The sequence below is a fragment of the Sinohyriopsis cumingii genome, chromosome 1, assembly GCF_028554795.1.
Source record: "Sinohyriopsis cumingii isolate HCF-2022 chromosome 1, ASM2855479v2, whole genome shotgun sequence".
NCBI classification, from domain to species: Eukaryota; Metazoa; Mollusca; class Bivalvia; order Unionida; family Unionidae; genus Sinohyriopsis; species Sinohyriopsis cumingii.
The window spans coordinates 104,147,557-104,167,444 of record NC_142961.1 but is presented as its reverse complement, the minus strand read 5'-3'; the positions used below and the strand labels follow the sequence as shown (position 1 = coordinate 104,167,444).

The 19,888-nt window shown below is 38.0% G+C and overlaps 1 protein-coding gene across 1 annotated transcript in view; it reads left to right on the top strand.

Annotated features, from left to right (window-relative positions):
- The first annotated feature begins 6,939 nt into the window (after positions 1–6,939).
- The window catches only part of LOC149807483 (uncharacterized), a 57,407-nt gene continuing 44,458 nt past the window's right edge, over positions 6,940–19,888 (top strand). Inside the window, exon 1 of the mRNA XM_089967085.1 lies at positions 6,940–7,612. Within this exon, the coding sequence (XP_089823211.1) occupies positions 7,324–7,612 (289 nt within the window). The 5' untranslated portion in view covers positions 6,940–7,323. The remainder of the gene's footprint in view (positions 7,613–19,888) is intronic.

Genomic DNA, 19,888 nt, shown 5'->3' with positions numbered 1-19,888 from the left:
TTGTCAGCACTATAAAAACCTTCTTCAATCCACCCCTATGGAAACCCTAATGTAGAAACGTTCTGGGCAACCCTTAGAGAGCTGGTCTACAGCCACCCTCCTCCAGAAAGCACAACGACAGGCAAGAAGAAATCATCAGGCCTGTGACAACCACCGAGGCATATTGTTGCTCTCCGTCGCAGGCAAGATACTCGCAGGGATTCTCCTCAACAGACTCATATCATACCTTGACCTTGACCAAGGACTCCTACCAGAAAGCCAGTGTGAATTCTGAAAGGAACGCAGAATCACCGACACGGTATACGTTGCTAAGGCAGTTTCAATAGAAGAGCCAAGAGCAGACTGCTAAGCTTTTCTCCACCTATGACGACCTATACAAGGCTTCGATACTGTTGGTAGAGAGGTCCTGTGGAAGATCATGGGCAAGAACGGGTGCCAAAGGAAATTTATGAACATGGTGCAGCAACTCCATGAAGCATGGAAGAGGGAGTTAGGGACAATAGTGAGACGTCTGAGCCCTTCCTGTCTCGAACGGAGTGGAGAAATGCTGTGAACGGATGTCAACACTTTTCAGTCTCATGTTCTCAGATATGCTCACTGATGCCCTCAGAGATGATCACGTGAGAACATGCATCAGATACCAAACTGGTGGCAAACTGGTCAACATCAGAAGCTTCAAGCACAACTAAGGTAACGACAGACATCGTCAGAGACTTACTATTTGCTGATGACTACGTCCTCGACGCTGGGTTGAAGCTCATCGTCGACTAGTTCTCTGATGCTTGCACAAATTTCGACTTTACCATCAACACAAAGAAGAATGAAGTAATGTATCAGCCAGTCTCATGAAAAACGTATGTTGACCCAAACATCACAGTTCACGGCCACAAACTGAACGCAATAAACATGTTCACCAATCTTGGCAGTCCTCTGTCCCAGAACGTCGTAAACGATGACGAAACTGATGCTAGAATTGCAAAGGCCAGAGCAGCTTCGGCAGACAACACGCCAATGTCTGTAACAGAAGAGGTATTAGTCTACAGATAATGCAAAAGGTGCACAGAACGAGTGTTATTTGGAGTGTGTGTGGGGGGGGGGGGGGGGTGAACCGGATTTGTAACGTAGCTTTAAAAAAATTTCGGTCATATCGCTGTGATGTCTAGCACTGAGACATCACGTCGCAGGCATTTAGCATCATGTCCCACCCAGTCACATTATCCTGACAGCAGGCCGACCAGTCCTAAAACAAACCTCTTAATGCTAAGCGCCCAGCTGTTAGTACCATTTTTATAAGTCTTTGGTATGACGCGGCTGGAGTTCAAACCAACGACCTCCTGCATCCGAGGCCGACGATCTAACCGCTTCGTCCACCGGAGCGGTCTGCACAGAACGAAAGTACTCTCTACGCTATTATATGCTTGCGAAACCTGGACAGTATATCGGCGCCATGCAAAGACGTTAAATCACTTCCACACAACTTGTCTCAGAAGACTCATCAGCATTATGTTGCAATACTGGATCCAGGATACTGAGGTCCTTGCCCAGGCAAGCCTGCTCAGTATCTACACCATCCTGATGCAATCACAGTTACGATGGACAGGACATGTAGCCCGCATGCCAGATCACAGGCTTCCAAACAATGTTTTATGGCGAATGCAAACAAGGAAACGCCCTAAAGGAGACCGGACGAAACGCTACAAGGACACCCTGAATACGTCTTTTGAGGACTTTGGTATTAACATTGACGCGGGGGAGCAGACTGTCCAGAACAGGGGCGTGTGGCACCCCTCTATCGGACAATGTCGCAGCAAAACAACAGATGCAGGCCAGGAAATCCCGAACCAGTCAGCAAACCATGTACGTTGCTCACATTCCCTGTCCACACTACCATGCACATGCACAACCACAGATCTACAGATCCCCCTAGAAGATGGCTAATCTGGTCCTTGTCGACACGATGGACAAACTCAATAGTCATCAGTCATGAACGGTTTAGAAATCTTGGATAATGAACGTTTCTTTCTCTCAGGGTTTACCAAGGAAGACTGATACTTTTCTGTCAGGTATTTTAACTCCGGCATAATGTCATGAAACGCAGAGACCATTTTGTTTTCACTCCCTTCCTTCGTTTCACTGTTGAAAGGTTTTTGTCCTCTTGTTCTGTTTTCCTCGTCTTGCTGTTGGACACATTTATATTCTTCTTCTTCTTTAGGCCGTTGTAAAAAGTCTCTACGTCTTCCTTTGTCTTAAAATTCATCATAGGCTGTTAATAATGATGTAGGACGTGAGGGTGGTAGAGGGAAAAAATTCTTGCAAATACAATAAATTGCGCAAAGCAGTGAAGTCATTCTCCGCTGGAAGAATAGTCCCTACAGCAGTAATGTTCTTCCTATCACTCCGAGTATAAAAAGTATCCACTGCAGGGTCGCCCCAACACAATGACTTTAATTCAGACATTGTTTGTATTGTATTTGCACTGCACTTACCCACTTGCAAATCGTAAGAACGCACTTGCGTTAATATACTTAAGGTGACGTCACCCGTCCACTGTATTCTGATTGGAAGATAGAAATCACGTCTGAGTGAATTATGTTACGCGCCTTATTATATATATATATATATATATATATATATATATATATATATATATATATATATATATATATATATATATATATATATATATATATATATATATATATACATACATACATACATACATACATACATACATACATAACAGGGATTAAACATACATATAACAGCGATTTAAACATTTGCCAAAAGTCTGATAATTGTACTTGTCCTTGGGAAAATTGAGTTTGTACCAAACAAATTCTGATAGAAAATGATTTCCAAATAGCTAGAATTTTAAGAGAAAGACAGATATAGAGATAAAAAAATGTAAACAAACAATAAGAGTTGAGATAATTTAATTTTAATCATTTTTTCTGTAAAACGGGAACATGAGAGCTAGAAATTTCATCAAGTCTCATTTTGTTGCCTAAATAAGGCAGCTGACTCATTTCATCAGCTACATCAAGAATAATGAAAACTATCCTCTTTGTAATGATCAATTTATGCTCAGAACTCGTAGATATGTGAACTCAGATTTTATCATGTACTTTCACAATTTTAATCTAGTCAACATGAAATAACCGACGTGCATCATACTATTTGACAGGGGGACCCCGAGTGGCCGAGTGGTCTAAAGCGCTCTCCGTTACGGATTACTGCCATCTCACCTCTGTCTGCGTGTGTTCGAGTCTCAGATTCGGCCAATGTGGGTATGTGAGAAAGCCTGCCAGTATCTTCTCTTGGGTCGGTGGTTCTTTCCGGTTTTTTTCCCGGGTTTCTTCCTCCACCATTAATACTGGCCGCCATGTATAGCCTATTGTGTGCTGAAAAATGGCGTTAAACCCTACAACAACAACAACAAGAATTATTTGACAGGATGATCTCGAGACTGACGACACTTATTTCTATCCATTTAATTGTTTGTCAATTAGCATTTACGATCTCGTGCTAATTAGCACATAAACAATAGATCATGAACAGCGCGCGTGGGTGTTATATTTTCGGTTCATCCTTGTGGCTAATCGTCAGTGACGAGTGCCTTTCATTTCCATCATACCTGTCAATGAAATCTCACAAGTAATATTATTAGCAATTAACGCCTTACTCACCTAAAGATGGCGACATACATTAAAACAATCTTTAGACTCTGACAGCTAAAAAAAAAACAGCCGGAGGCTCGGTTCGGGACCGGAAAGTCGCCTAATCCCAGATGCGTACAAATATTACATTTTAAAAGTAACTGTAAGTGAAATGAGCAATATTTAATCCTTACTTGTCAACTGGTTAAATTTAGTAAATATTCAGATTGTCACACCTGAGCAAGAAAATGCGAGTGACTTTGACAGTGACTACAATATAAAAATATGTATTGTGGCATTACACAGAGAGAGAGAGAGAGAGTTATACACCAGACAGATTCGAACCCAGGTCCGCGGGTAAACGGCACCCATTGCCTTGCCTTATCACGCGAGCCCATATTCCCTCGCGACTAAGCACACCTCACCTAAAAATTATGTTACTCAATCGGTGGTCTAGGCACTCGTGCGTAGCAGACACACTCGCATGACGATCTAGTAATTAATTATCATGTATCTACACAGTCATTCTGGATTCCTATAAAAGAAATCAAGGTATGTATAATTAATTATAGAGAATTATAAATATACAACAGACAGAACGGAAAGTGCTATCCCTGGATTATATATACGCAGAGACAAAGACAGAAAAAGGTGCGTTGGTCCATTGTGTCGTCTGTTCTATATACAACCCAACAAGATACGAGCAGTTGTACATTTTTCCATCATTATTTCCGCGATGTGGACTACCAACTGTATGTCAGTGCAGTTTGGGTGATCATGAAGATTACAGACACAGCTATTTCCAAGAGAAGAGTGTATTATGCGGAAAAGCAAGTGTGCCCCTAGAGGGTATTGGTCTATGCAAGAAGAAGAAGGTTGCGAAAAGGAACATCGATGCAGTGCCACCTGTGTTAACTATCCTTGGCTAACCCTCAACGGCGGTTTTCAGTGACAACCAGTTAACTTTAAAAATAGATCATTCATTGCCAGTATATGTGTTTTATCTTTGTATTCGTCTTTGTCTTTTGTCTATCCACAAGTAAAACTTAACCCCCATCACAGTGTTATAGTATGGTATGTGTATGTAAGAATAGTATGTGCATTAGTGCTCATACCTTCTTTTGTGCACTGTGTGCGTGCGTGTGTATGTGTGTGTTATTTTCTCACCCTCCTTTTCCATTCTACCCTTTCCGTTGTTTAGAAGTGTGAGACGTTCGTCACTACAAGCATCGCGTTAGATAATTAGTGTGATTTGTTGGATAGTAAATGTGGGGTATTGGATACTACATGACTGGGTGTTGGTCACTCCAAACGGATTGTTGGATAGTACGTTACCCCAAGCAGTGTGTTGTATATTATATGTGGGGTATTTGGTCTTAAGTGTTGGGTATTAGATAGTACATGACTGGCTGTTGGTCAGTAGATGTTGCTTTTACCATTACGTTTTCCCGTAGACCCATACAGTCCCATAATGTTAAACTTATGGATATGGATGTTTTGGACATTACATTTCCCTTTGTACCCATACAGTTCCATTTATCATATTTGTAAAACAAGAGAAGAAATATAGCTACAAAGTAAATTTCATGTTACATTTTTCCCAGTACCAATACAGTCCTACAATGTTAAACATACGTACTAATGTTAAATTCCCCTTGTACCCCAAAGGTCCATATTTCAAAATGGAGGCAGTAATGTTTATTCCTACTGTTAGTTATAATGTGCCTGCCAAAGTGAGGTGCAATGTATATTTATTTAACAATACAGTAACATTAAGGTTTTTGGGTGAGGGGATGTACCGTGATGACTGCAGTGCACCACAATCATTCTGCTCTAGGGTTACGAATTGTTAATCAAGACAAATACTTTTGTTCAAAGGCTAAGCTAGTATATTTTGTATATATAGACATAGTTGTTTGTATTTCTGTAATCATTCAAAGTTATGCAGAGTTTATTTGCAGCCGTCTTTAGAGTACAAGAATTTACTTTTGGAAAGATGCTTATGAACGAAAGTTAAGAATAGATTATATAAATATTGCCTGAATTTTCCTAAAAACGATTCATGCTATCAGGCTGATTTTAAGTACGAGTACTTCTTATGAAGGACGCTAATTTTATCCGCAGTTTTGTAGATAAATTGTGGCTGGTAATGAACGTCCGTCATTCCGTCCGTCCGTTAATGACTTAGCGTGTCCTTGCATACGTCCATCTATCACTGGTTTTCCTTTGTAACTGGAACTTTGATAGAATGGTCATATTTGGTATGATGTTTCACAAGGAGGCGTGGAAACGACGAGACAATTCAATGGTCAGCCCCCTGATAGTAGGGTTAAAGGTTAAAGATCACATTTTTCATAGGTTAAACAATGGACTCTTATTTGTAACCTGTACTCCATATACACCAATTACAGCGAGTGTGATTTACTTGTTATGATGGGTAGATTACAACGAAAGTTTCAAATCCTGAAAGCTGAACGAGGGATGAGGATGGGGAGAGATGGGCGTGAAGGTAGAGGCAGTAAAATAATTAAAAGTACGGGTATTTGTTTTGGCTTTTATCTCTAGTTAAAAACTGCGCTAGGGAGCGAACCAGTTGCCCAATTTTAATCCCCTTTCCAGCACATTTGCTAAAATGACACTTTCCAATGTTTAATAATAATAATAATAATAATAATAATAATTATTATTATTATTATTATTATTATTATTGTAAAGTTGTCCCAAAAAAATCATTGACATTCATCGCCTTCTACACTGTAGGGTATAATTGACATCTAGCCTTCATATATACGCCTACGTCTTCATTAATCCATTCACCCATTAAAATTTATAGCAGTAATCTTGACAATTATTCTTTGACACTAAAGCGAAAATTCCAAATTTATTGAGAAGGAATATATATGAAAATATGTTCGTAATTTGATTTTACTAAGTGTCGTGGATTGCGAACTTAAAATTACTAGCATTATAAGTGAATATTTCATAGCAATGTAAAGAAATTAAACATCTCTTTTGTTTGGCTTTATTTAAGATAATTTTAAGAAATTTGGAACTTTCATAATGATACACATTTTCCGAAACCGTGTCCGAAATCGATATGGCTGTATGACTTGAATGACGTATTTATCACCTGTAGCTGTGGGAGAAGAAACGTGTCCGGACTAGAAAAATGTAGAATATTTTCATTGCATTAAACTTTGGCGCATGTCTATTGATCCGAGGGTCTATAATTATCGAGTCATTCGTATACCGAAACATATGCACACGTAGAGAGGTACCGAAGTATTACCTGTAAGTGGATATTGAAGCGATTTGAGTACTGGTCTATTATATGTACACCATGTGTCGATTGTCAGATTTGTTCAAAATGGTTTACACAAGGGGTAGCGCTAGTTAGATATCGTGGTACGCTTGGGATGTCAGACAGTGCAGCTTTTCAATGGAATGTGAGAATTACATTCATTGGCTTGTAACATGTGAAAGTTTTATCAAGGGCTAGTGTCGCTGGCCCTGAAATGTTACAAAATAAGGGAGTCGTGATTGGAGGAGAGTCCGTCTGATTAACTGTCGATAACCTTACATGAATCGTGTATCTGTGGAATCCATTTTCTTACTGTAGTACAGAAGCGATCTCTTTAAGGGCGACGTAGTCGTCAAGGCATGAAACATGGCAGTGTCACGTCCGGAAAGCAGGCACATTGTATGGGATGAGAAACCTAGGGCATTTAAAGAGCTTGTTACAGGATCGCGATTACCGTGCGTCTTGAAAATCGTAAGCGGAGACGTAGCATCCCACCTTCCTCCGGGGAAAGTGGATGGAGTGGAATGTCCTATACTCAATGTGCTGGAATTAAGGAAACATAAAATGCTTATCACCCGTAAAATGCAGTATGACCGAAGAAATGGAGAGTATACACCCACTGAACAAACTCTGGAAATACCCGTCTCCCATAAAGGTATCCTTACTTACACGTATGTCTTTTTATTGTCATACCCGTCTGTCAGTCTGTAATTGTGATCTTTGTAATCAGCTAACCACTGGTAGAACTTGTTTGAAAACATAACAATTTCTTTATATAACAATATATGGTATCTTCTCTCGTGTGTTAAATATGTAGATAATTCAAACATTTATCGAATGTGTGCTTTTCTGCATCGCCAATGTCCAAAAACATTGTTGGGGGTGTGTGTGTGTAAACAGGTAGGCATATGATCTTTGGGATGGAACCCCTGTTGGTGTCCATAGGGGCGAAGACCCTGGAATATCGTGCATTTTAAGCGTCTCTAGGGCGTAATTTCACCTTGTAAATGTAAAGAAAACTTACTCTATAAAAAGTTCCGATCGTTTCGCGCTCATGTGGTGGGGGGTCCCTGATATCTGGGCATGGCAGTCAATTGACCATACCTTTTTATGCCCATAGTTAAATTAAAAATAAATCGACAAGAGGCAGACTCCTGATTCCTGTAATCAGTAAGTTGCTTCATGTTGATTTAATTTTAATTTGGAATGACGATGTCTCGGCACCTTTGAGAATGCATGTTCATATTTATGTCTCACTATTGCTAAATAAGGTTAATCTTGAGCTTATCGACAACTGTCAGTCAGATGATGTTTGTCGTTAATCTCAGTAGGTCACAGACCAATTGATCTTGCTGCCACTCTACTCACTTGTCCACTGAGGCTAAGAACTGACCGGTCACTTGTTTAGTGATTGCTGATAAAACCTAATTAAATGTACAAAGTAAGAACTCTTATACAAAACAATGTATTTCAGCTGAATTATATTTATATAGTGACTTTGAAAAAACAGTAAAATAATTAAGGAACGAATTTTATGAAATTTCAAGGTTAACTCAATGTCACCAATACAATCATGCTTGAAAATTGCATGCTTCCTCAACGCATCTTCTGCAAAAGATAACCAAAGTCACTCATTCATGAAATATAGGGTACACTGACCAATTTTTTGTAGAAGGGTATTTTATTTTACAGGTTCATGGGCATTCCACTTTGATAGTTAATAAGGTTAAAATCTTGGACTTATCGACAATTGTCGATCAAATGTTATTTATCGTTAATCTCACTATGTCACAGACCTATTAATCTTACTGCCACTCCACTCACCTGTCAACTGAGGCTAAGATCTAACTGGTCACTTGTTAACGGTGGTTGCAGGTAAGACTTAATTAAATGCAAAATGTATAGACATTAGGGCAACTCACCGTATTTCAGTTGAATTACATGTATATAGTAACTATGAAAAACAGTATCTAAATAATTAAGAAACGCGTTTTTATGAAATTTCAACTCAAAGTCACCAATACAATCATACTTGCAAATTGCATGCTTGGTAAATACATCTCAGAGCTGTAAAATATAGGTCACACTGACCTAATTTAATTGAAGGGTATTTTATTTTGCAGGCTCACATAGACTCCACTTTAATAGTAAACAAGGTGAAATTGTTGTGCTTATCGACATCTCGACATCTGTCAATCAAATACTGTTTGTCGTTAAACACTTCGGGTCACAGACCAATTAATCTTACTGCTACTCCAATCACCTGTCCACTGAGGCAAAGAACTGACCGGTCGCTTGTTAACAGCGGTTGCTGATAAGACTTAATTAAGTAATGGATATTTAGACAACTTAAAGATAGCTTATTAAAACAGGAGTTCAGCCTTAAAAGATTGCTTGCACACTAAATGATACGCAAATTGGATAATCGGATAAAAAATGTACATTAATCGTATTGAGAAAAAAAAAAGGCAAGGTGGTCTAGCTTCTGGTAACTTAATTTGGCCCAAGCTAAAACTCACTGGCCATTCCCACTGCACTTGCAGTAAATCGACCCTGTTATTTCCATTATCATCATAATCGTCGTCGTCATCTTTTTCTTGTCGGTTAACCTCCAACTTTGACTGTAGTAATGAAGCAGCTATTGGTCACAAGTTTGCTGTTTGATTAATTCCGCACGTTCACGTTCTTCGACCTATGTTCTCGATATTTAAATGTTTTGACCTGAACTTGTACGTTTCGTGCGTGAATTCAAAGATCTCGGAGCTCTAGAAACGGCAGTGGTACTAATGCTGTTGACTGAAACGTGATCATCCATGCCCACGCAAAGGAAGTCATGTAAGCTTATTTGAATCCTATACAGACCGATTTATTTCATTAATTTATAACCGTTATCAATTTCCGTCTCTGGACCGGTGAACAAAAGTGTTCGGATTCGCTTTTCACCATAGGATCAGCCCAGACTGGTTGCAGTAGTTGTCTTCGGTCATGGCACTTAGCTCAGTTTTTCTTTGGAACCATGTTACGACCATAATGTTTCTCTGCTCTCAAACACAAAAAGCAAATGAATATTTCAGAATATTGGACTTCGATGAGTCAGTGACGCATACTATGTGGACTACATTTTCTTCAGAGGATCTGATTGCAGCAACATCTACATCAAGTGGGGGAATTTTGTCCCCAGTTAGTAAAGGCTTTCTTCTAATGTAGGCGTACAGCCCACAAAAAGTTGTAATCCGAGGTTGTGTGATATTAAAGATTATGATGTTAGTGGTCATGGAAGCTTTCGACGCACAGCACTTGAGATGTTGTAAATTTTCCAGTAGGAAATGAAAAATTACTGTGCCCATGCCTGAACCTTTAATTTTAATTCCTTTTGATTTTTAGCATCGTCTATTTATTTTATTGACTGTCCCATATTTAAACACATATTATGATTAATCTTAGTTCATTATTAACGTAAACATATCAAGCACTGTATTACAGGCAGGTTGTTTAAGAGCCTACAGCATTTATTATTAAAGGTTTTTCAAAGACTAATTTAACACGAAACACGGATATACCCGGTGACTGGCAGTCTCAAGAAAAAACCGTTTTAAATACAAGAGCTTTGTGTAGTCATTTGGTGAGCAGGAAAAAAAATAATTCTACTTGTTTCGTCTTTACAAGAGGTTTAAAAATTGGTACATGGAAATCTCTAATTTACACAGGGACAATGTCACCATTTATATATTTTTTAAAGAGGTACGATAAACGTATGGACATATATGCTAAGCGTTTTTAAAAAAAAGAAATTTACGAAGCTTTGAGATCCTCCTGGCTCTATGCACGCCTACCATACATGTAGACAGCAAGACAAATGTGCATGCTTTTTTGATAGAGGGACAGACATGCGAATATAGATCTGAGAGAGAGAGAGAGAGAGAGAGAGAGAGAGAGAGAGAGAGAAATAACATATTTAAACAACTTCATTTCAAAACTGGGTAGTATTAGAAGTAGCATATTTGTTACACGTTATCACCTGGATAACTGACCGAATTTCAAGGTCACTCCAGGTTTTCAGTTAGCTCCTGAATAGGGTACGGCCTATGTTGGTATGTGAGAAAGCTTGCCAGTAGCTTCTCGTGGGACTCTGGTTCTTTCCGGGGTTTTCCCGGCTTCTTCTTCCACTATTAATATTGGTCGCCATGTATAGCCTATCTTGTGCTGAAAAATGGCGTTAAACCCTACAACAACAACAACAAGCTCCTAAATACACCTGAGCTGGACATTCCACACTGCTTAGTCTAGGTCGGTTTCATTCCAATGTAGCTGAGAAGTAAATTGATAATGATGTATACCTCTTAGCCAGGTGAGAACACGTGACCTTTAATGTATATTTCTGAATATTTCTATATTAGTGTGTGATAAATATTAATTTATGTGATCGTGTTCACGCCAAATAGCTAAACATCGATCATATACTTGAATATAATACTGTTAGAAAAAGTCAACAGTTTGATTATTATTATTATTATTATTATTATTTACATTTTTTTAAAGTGAATCAACAAAGTTCATGAATCTTAAAACCAAACGGAAGTATTGATGAAAGCTAATTTGTCTGTATCCGATAATTAATTTAAATTAAACAAATTATTTCAATTTTCGAAATAACTTGTTTACAGTTATAAAAAGAGTTATTGTCAAAATGAATGAAATAATTCTCTTCTTTGAGAACAAAAATGGTTGAAAAGCTTCCCAATGGTTTTTTTTTTTTATCACACTCACGTTTATGTAAATAAACATGACATCAGTTTTTAGCATCAAATAAATATACAAAATAGAATTTAAGTATAGGATATCTGATGTTAGAAAACTATTTCAGGACACTAGTATTTCGTTTTTTTCTTCTTCCCGATATAAGTTACGTATTGAGTCTCGAACTGCTCGCTTCGTATGTATAGTCAACACAGCTGGCTCCGTTAATATTACATGTGCATGTTGGCAATATTTGTTTTATTCTAGGATGGCATTTACTTCAGTAGAAATCTCTGTTTGCTTTACATTGTCATAAATCAAGTTCTTTTGGAAAAACATACATTCAACGGAGGATGCCTGTTTTTATGGGCGTGATATCTAGAACTTGCAATATACAAAACAAGAAAACTTCAACACAAGTTCCTGCTGCTCATCGTATATGCATATTGTAATTTCGTTTATCCGACTTAGCTTTATATAAGTATCGATTACGTGCGGCGCCTTGATTGGGAGTGACTGACACAAAGTTATTCAATTTATCTGCTTTTTTCAACGATTTGGTTCATTTTAAGTTTTGAATGTAATGATCTGTGTCGCGTTTACGACTGTATTCAATGGCGTAGCAAGGATATTTGGGTCCCTTTGCGGGCTCCTATGCAAAGCGTACCGATGGGCCCCTACCTACTGTATAGTGTAAATAAATAATTCGTGTGCCCCTATGGTTCGCAGTTATATGGTAACTGTGTGTGTGTGTGTGTGTGTGTGTGTGTGTGTGCGATTAGGATTTTTAACGTAGCTTTAACAATTTTTCATTCACATCGCTAAGATGTCTGCAGTGTGGCAGTTTATAGTGATGTCTAGCACTGGGGCATAATGCCGCAGACACGTAGCATGATATCCCACCCAGTCACATTATCCTGGCACCAGGTCGACCAGTCCTAACACTAGCCTCTTAATGCTGAGCGTCAAGCGAGGTAGCTGTTAGTACCATTTTTGTAAGTCTTTGGTATGACTCGGCCGGGATTCGAACCCACGACCTTCCGCTTCCGAGAAGGACGCTCTAACCACTAGGCCACCGGAGAGGTCGTTATATGGTAACTACGCCCCTGACTGTAATTTACTTCACATTCCGGTGGCCTAGTGGTTAGAGAGTCCGCCTCGGATGCTTGTGGTCGTGGGTTCGATCCCCGGCCGAGTCATACCTAAGACTTATAAAAATGATAATAACAGTTGCCTCGCTTGGCGCTCAGCATTAAGAGGTTAGTGTTAGGACAAGTCGGCCTGGTGTCAGGATAACGTGACTGGGTGGGGTATCATGCTTAATGTCTGCAGCATGATATCCCAGTGCTATACATCACTATAAACTGCCACATTGCTACGTTTAAAATCGAAATCAGAGAGAGAGAGAGAGAGAGAGAGAGAGTTTATTTGACAATATTGTAGTACTTAACCAGTAGATATGTTATGGTATGCTTATATCGTCCGTTGTAGGTGCGATGGTTTCGCATATCTTCTGTTTGATTTACGTGGGTTGGCGGAATGTCTAATTACCCTTACAGTACTACCATCGATCAGGTTTGATTTGAACGTGTTTGAAATTTTAAAGTAATTAGTCTCGGCTTGCAAACGTCAAATCCTGCAGTAAGTTTCAAACGTCCATATAATTATTTCTATGTTAAACTACCTTACGGATTAGAAGGATTTCTGTTTTTTATTTTATCTTATGATATCATTAAGTTTGAGGACAGCGATAATCCGTGGGATTTTCCTCATTAGATTTTGCTGATTATGTTCCAGATGATGGTTACTATATTTTGTGTACTTGAAGATAAGTCTGGCAAAAATGGCGTTATTCACGACACATTCCGATGTAATCTTAACTAGATTCTTTTGTGCATAATCATATAGAATTCATCTTGTCTTAAAGCTAATCTCAAGTTTTGGGCGTGTTCATGACTAAATGGTTGATTTTTCTGAGCCAAAGGTTTGGAATGGGTATTTGACAATCTCAATCAGAAATACTTGTTTAATATCATTTTGAGATTGAATTCCAACACTGTGAAAGAAGTTAAGCAGCTTTTTGACTGCGTTGACGTCTTTGTTTTCCAGAAATGTTTAAAAAGTGTAAACTTGGTGCTTTTTTAACGCTGAATTTATATTTCAATTGACAATACGGTCCGAACCTCTTAAAAATTCTTTTTCCGTCTTGGATCTTGTTTGGTTGAAATTATAAAGGAGTGTTTTGCACAAAACCATTTTCACAGTCAGTTTAAATAGAAAGCATAAAATGTTTGAGATTACAAGCTACCAGTCTATGTGTGGACGAACAATTATGTGTACATGTCTTTTTTTATTGACGTCAGAGAATTAATACGTGAAATGCAGTATTCGTTGATTATTAAAGTCGCACTAAAAAATTTCGCACGCACACACATACACGCACGTACGTGTAGAGAGAGAGAGAGAGAGAGAGAGAGAGAGATTAATAAAATATACACATCCACTGCATGCAATATCAACTACTGTATTCCCACTCGTGTATGTATGCATGTGTGCATGTACGTGCGTGTGTGCGTGTGTATGTGTGTGAATACAAAAGTGACTAACTACTGAAGACATCAGCGATGATTGAAGCTGAAATATCGTGCAGCATCTTGTGAACTCTGAATCCTGTAAATTTCCATACAGAACTAAGTAGCTAATTGGGTGTTCCCGTTTTGTATTATCTGTTTAGTGGATAACATGTGAAAAACTAATGCATAACGTTTTAATTGATTCATAAATTAACATGTATATTTTTGGCGTAAATCTACGTACCGCCACATCTAATATGAGACAACGTTTCCCTTCTTAAGACACCTCCGTCATAGTTGTATAATTAGGGTAATTACTGTAGAAACTTTATTTACCTAGTTTTGCCACCAGGTTCAAGAAGAACTAAGTTTTCCAAACATACCTAGGTAGAGATAAAATAACCCTGATGTTGTAAGGTAAATCGTTCTGTGCTTATTTACCTGGGTGACAAATGGTTCTCGTTGTATACTTTATTTCTATTGCGATGACAGGTGAAAGTCTATACGGTGCTTCAAGAGCAGGGAATATTATGAGAGGTACGGCCACTATCATATATTACATCGGACACAGACAAACACTGTAATAAGATCAATACAAATATCTCCTGCGAAGAAAAATTTAAACTGGTGCCAAAAAGGGTGATTGCTCGTCGAGTATCTTGTAACATAATGGATTCAACTATTCGAGGTTAACCTATCAACCTTTTCAGCTAGTGAATATTGGTTTTCTTATATTAATATAGATGAAATAAAAGATAATAATTTCAACGATTAAAGCCATTTTTTTATTTAAATCAAAGTAAGAAAAAAGTTATTTGACCCACATACAAAAATTTTCATGCAAATGTTTGCGGTGGGGTGGGGATTTGGGGATCAGCATGACGAGTAAAGGAACGTTACATTCTGCCCATGTCAGTTATCAATCACTTTCTGATAACAAATGCAATTCAGTTTGGTTCCAGCGACATAAAATGTCTTGTTTCTAATCCCAGCATATACAAACAAACGAACTAAGAACTATGTTACTTATTTGATACGTTGCTAATTAGTTACATACAGTATTTGCATTATTTTATCGATAAACAGTTGTGTTTTTTTAATCATGTTAATGTACACTTATTCCATGCTTTGTGACATAATTATTATTGACAGCTATAATAACTTGACTATAAATGAAACAATTGATTTTGAAAGACTTCGGACATTGCATATATTTCCTCTTGCAAAGAAGGTTTGTACTTTTCGAGAATTACAACAGAACATTGAGGATAAAATGTATATTATGATATCAGGAAAGAGAGAATTCAATGTTTATATTTTTTACCAGAAACGACATCATCAGCCCCGATTTCGACCACATAATTTGCCCACTCAGTTTTCAGCAGAGACGTGGAGGTCTGTGTAGTGTGAAAATGTATGAATTAGCATTTGTTGTTTTTTTTCTATATAAACGAAATGTGCTGAGCATTGTTAAATATTGGCTTATTTCCAGATCAATACAGGTAGTGTATTCAATTTTGTGAAAGAACGTTTTAGGTTCGGCATCGTAGACAAAGGCTCAATGGTATTTGTTCTATCCGCGTTCCAACACCAGATCTCATTAGACCTCTTGCCTTATAACTACTTATGCAATATACAGAGCATGCTTCCGAGACCTGTTATCTATATTTGCATACAGCTTATAAACCTTGATACTATAACCATTTCATATTCATTTATATTCACTATTGTAGATTCGATAAGGCATAACAATGGAAAATGTAGGGCGTGTCGTGCTTTGGGGCCAAGACGCTCACGAAACTTCTCGTGAAGAAGAGAGCTCATGCCATAAACTATAGAAATGCTTCCAAGAAACATAATTTTTTTTATCAAATTTAGTGAGTGACATATAATTAAATTGTCATCTGATTTATGACGTCATAGTTGTTATTGGCAGTGTATTTGGCTTCTCGTTAGGCTCACTGTTCTGAGGCATTGGCACTAATCAGTTTCGTTTTCTTTTATTTCTACCACAACGCATTTTTTCTTTTGTTTCTCCCACAACGCATTTTTCTTTTATTTCTACCACAACGGCTTGTTTCTTTCATTTTTAACACAGCGCCTTTTTTCCTATTATTTCTACCTCAGCGCATTGTTTCTTTTATTTCTACCGCATCGTCTTCCCATTTTGGTATTGCTCCTTTCGGTTTACTTCCAATAAAAACCAGTATTCAAGCTACTGTTAGAAGTCGCTCATTTCCTAGTATTTGTATATACCGTCAGCATTTGCAACGTTTGCTCGTAATTTTGATGTTGATTTAAATTGCTCCTTTCGCAGCTTCCTTTTGTGGCATTTTGCTGTGGCAATACAAGCTACAGCACCTTTCCGTAGTTTTTATTTTGTGAAATGGCCATGTAAAAAGGGACTTTTCCACCTTCATCTTGGTTCTTCATTAAGTTGCTTCCTTACTGAAACTTTTTCGAATCCGCTTATTCGACGAATGCTACAAATTACATTAGACAGAATCAGACATATAGTATGGCTGACTAATTTCGGACATCCACGTTTTAGTCCTGGCAGCGCAATTCGTCATGATGGATGGAGTTATGAATTTAAAAAAATATTTGCTTGAAATCGGTACATATGCTTAAAACAGAGGAAACACAAGTTCTTTTGAACTTTTACTATGGACTATCTAACACAATAATTAACAAATATACAGTTGGGCAGTCAGTATTGCTATACATACAGTAACATACTTGACTTTACAGAGTACATAAACAATTTGCAATATACATGCTGTCAATATAATAATACATGCATCAGTGCACACGTGTATCTGTTAGGAACTAAAACCTCTGAATAATTTAAAGCAACTAAAATGAAAGCCCACACGCTGTTTATGAATTAAAATAATTGTCATTCTCAGCCATTTATACAAATCATGCATAAAAACCTGCTAAACATAAGTTTAAACTGAGTTAGGACTGGAGCAAAAGCTATTTACACATTTGTATTTAATGTCATTTCTTAAAAATGCTTTAAAAAAGCAAGTGTTTTCCATTATTTTGAAGTTAGTTGCATAACAATTCGGTAACTGAACAAAAACTTTTTATATTTTACCATGCCTGAATGTTTTTGATCTCGGAATATATGCCAAATTAACGTACCTCAGAGAATATTTGGTCTTTGATTTTTAGAAGTTTATGCAAACATTTAGATGTTATGCCGTTTAATGTGTGTGTGTGTGTGTGTGTGTGTGTGTGTGTTTAACATAGCTTTAACGCTTTGAGTCATATCGCTTCGATGACTGCAGTGTGGCAAGTTTATAGTGATGTCTAGCACTGGGGCATCATGCCGCAAATATATGGCAACAGGTCCCTCACAGTTACATTATACTGACACCAGACTGACCAGGCCTAATATTAACCTCGTAATGTTGAGAGCAAGCGAGGCAGCTGCTTGTACCGGTTTTATAAGTCTTTGGTATGACTCGACCGAGTTCGAACACACGACCTTCTGCATTCGATTCGGAAGCAGTAACCAGTTAGGCCACCAGAGCGACGAAACCTTTTAAAATACGAGTTGTCTCATGCCTAAGTATGTGTACATGCAGAGTACACGAATTTGCTCTCTGAATAGTTCCTCGCATGTATTAATGCTGCCTTGATATACCAATATGAGTGCTCTGAAATGGAGTGACGTTACTTAGTCGTATCCGGTATATCTCCACCAACACATTAGTTAACTGATTCGCTGATGCCAAAAAGTCAATTTTGGACTGGTAACAAATACACGGAACAACGATTTTAAATGATGTAGTAAATAATGAAGGTAATTTGGATCACAGAGGCCCAGAAACAACATTTTATAAAGCTGTCAGATTGTGCAGGTTACTTCGAGAACCTACCGATTTTTTTTTTATTACTACGATGAGATTACTGAACACGATTCGATTCGTAAACTCAAAAGTTTTACAAGACACTTCAAGACATGGTAACGAAGAAAGTGCACTTTTTCTGTTGAAATCAAATCATATTCATTTCAAGTCCAGTCTTTCTAACAGCTAAGAAAACTTCGAGTCACTTTTAACCGACCCATAGGCCTATCTTGTCGCGTATCCGGTATGGACGAAACGTGACAGGGCAGTATTACAGAAGTGACAAGTTTTCGAATATCGCGACATCTCAGTACATCAGAAAATTCATCGATTGTAGAAAAGAAATTCTGACAAACTAAACTTGGGTAAGTACAGACGTATCTACGCATTTTACGTTTGATAAAATCGCTATGTCATTATATTTTTTCCTTCTGATCGCGTGCATCCGTATTCAACTAAAACAATTGGTCAATGGAATTACACGTCAGCTCCAGGGAACAACCTAGTTGGCCCTTTAGGGACCATGCCATTATAATGCCAGGGTAATGTAAACATTACGACCAACGTCATCACACTTCCAATATGAAGCTAAAAGTACTATTTTTTTTATTTACACAAAAAATAGTAGCATCGACTCCAAATAAAGTCAACCAAATACTCATGTACTTTTTTTTCCATATCAGATTAAGCTTTCTGTCAGTTTCAGTGTTCGAAAAATATTTGCACTAAAACTGCCATGAAGTATGGAATTGTCACTAAAGTGATTCAGCTATGTATTTCATAATATATTGTGTTAGAGTATATTCGTCAACACCATTATTTTGCACCGCGAAATAAATTTAGCGACTTAATTGCACGCCGTTTATCAAAAGTGTAACTACGAGAGTTTGGGCCCATTTCTGCGGTAAAATGTATCATTACACTAATCGAGTCAATGGAATGTTTTTATTGTATCCCAGGAAAATCATGAATACTGTTTTTCTACAACTTTTCCTGCAGATTATCTAACATATGAAGAATATAACTTGCTTTCAATATTAAACAGCATATAGGTGTGAGCAGACGACATAATGTTTACTGATTCAAACCTAAACAGAAAACGGAATGTTTATTGAATTTAGGCTGTCGGCTTTTGCGTATAATCACAGCAAACAAGTCTGATTTGATCACATGCAGAAATTTTATTAAAACGCTACTATTTTCAAAGGGGGCTCCGAGTGGCCGAGTGGTCTAAAGCGCTAACCGTTACGGATCACTGCCATCTCACCTCTGTCTGCGTGGGTTCTAGTCTCGGGCTCGGCTAATGTGGGTATGTGAGAAAGCTTGCCGGTAGCTTTTCTTGGGTCGGTGGTTCTTTCCTGGGTTTTCCTGGGTCCTTCCTCCACCATTAATACTGGCCGCCATGTATAGCCTATATTGTGCTGAAAAATGGCGTTAAACCCTATAACAACAACAACAACTATTTTCAAAAATAGCCTTATAACCTATACTGATTTTTTTTGTGCATGTTTGTGCCCAAGTTAGGCCTAATGTGTGTGTGTGTGTGTGATTTTGATTTTTAGCAAAGCTTTAACAATTTTCCAGTCGTATCGCGACGAAGTCTGCAGTGTGGCAATTTATAATGATGTCTAGCACTAGGGCCTCAGACATGTAGCATTGCATCCCACCCAGTCACATTATCGTCACACCAGGCCGACCAGTCCTAACACTAACCTCTTGATGCTGAGCTCCAAGCAAGGCAGCTGCTTTTCCATTTCTGTA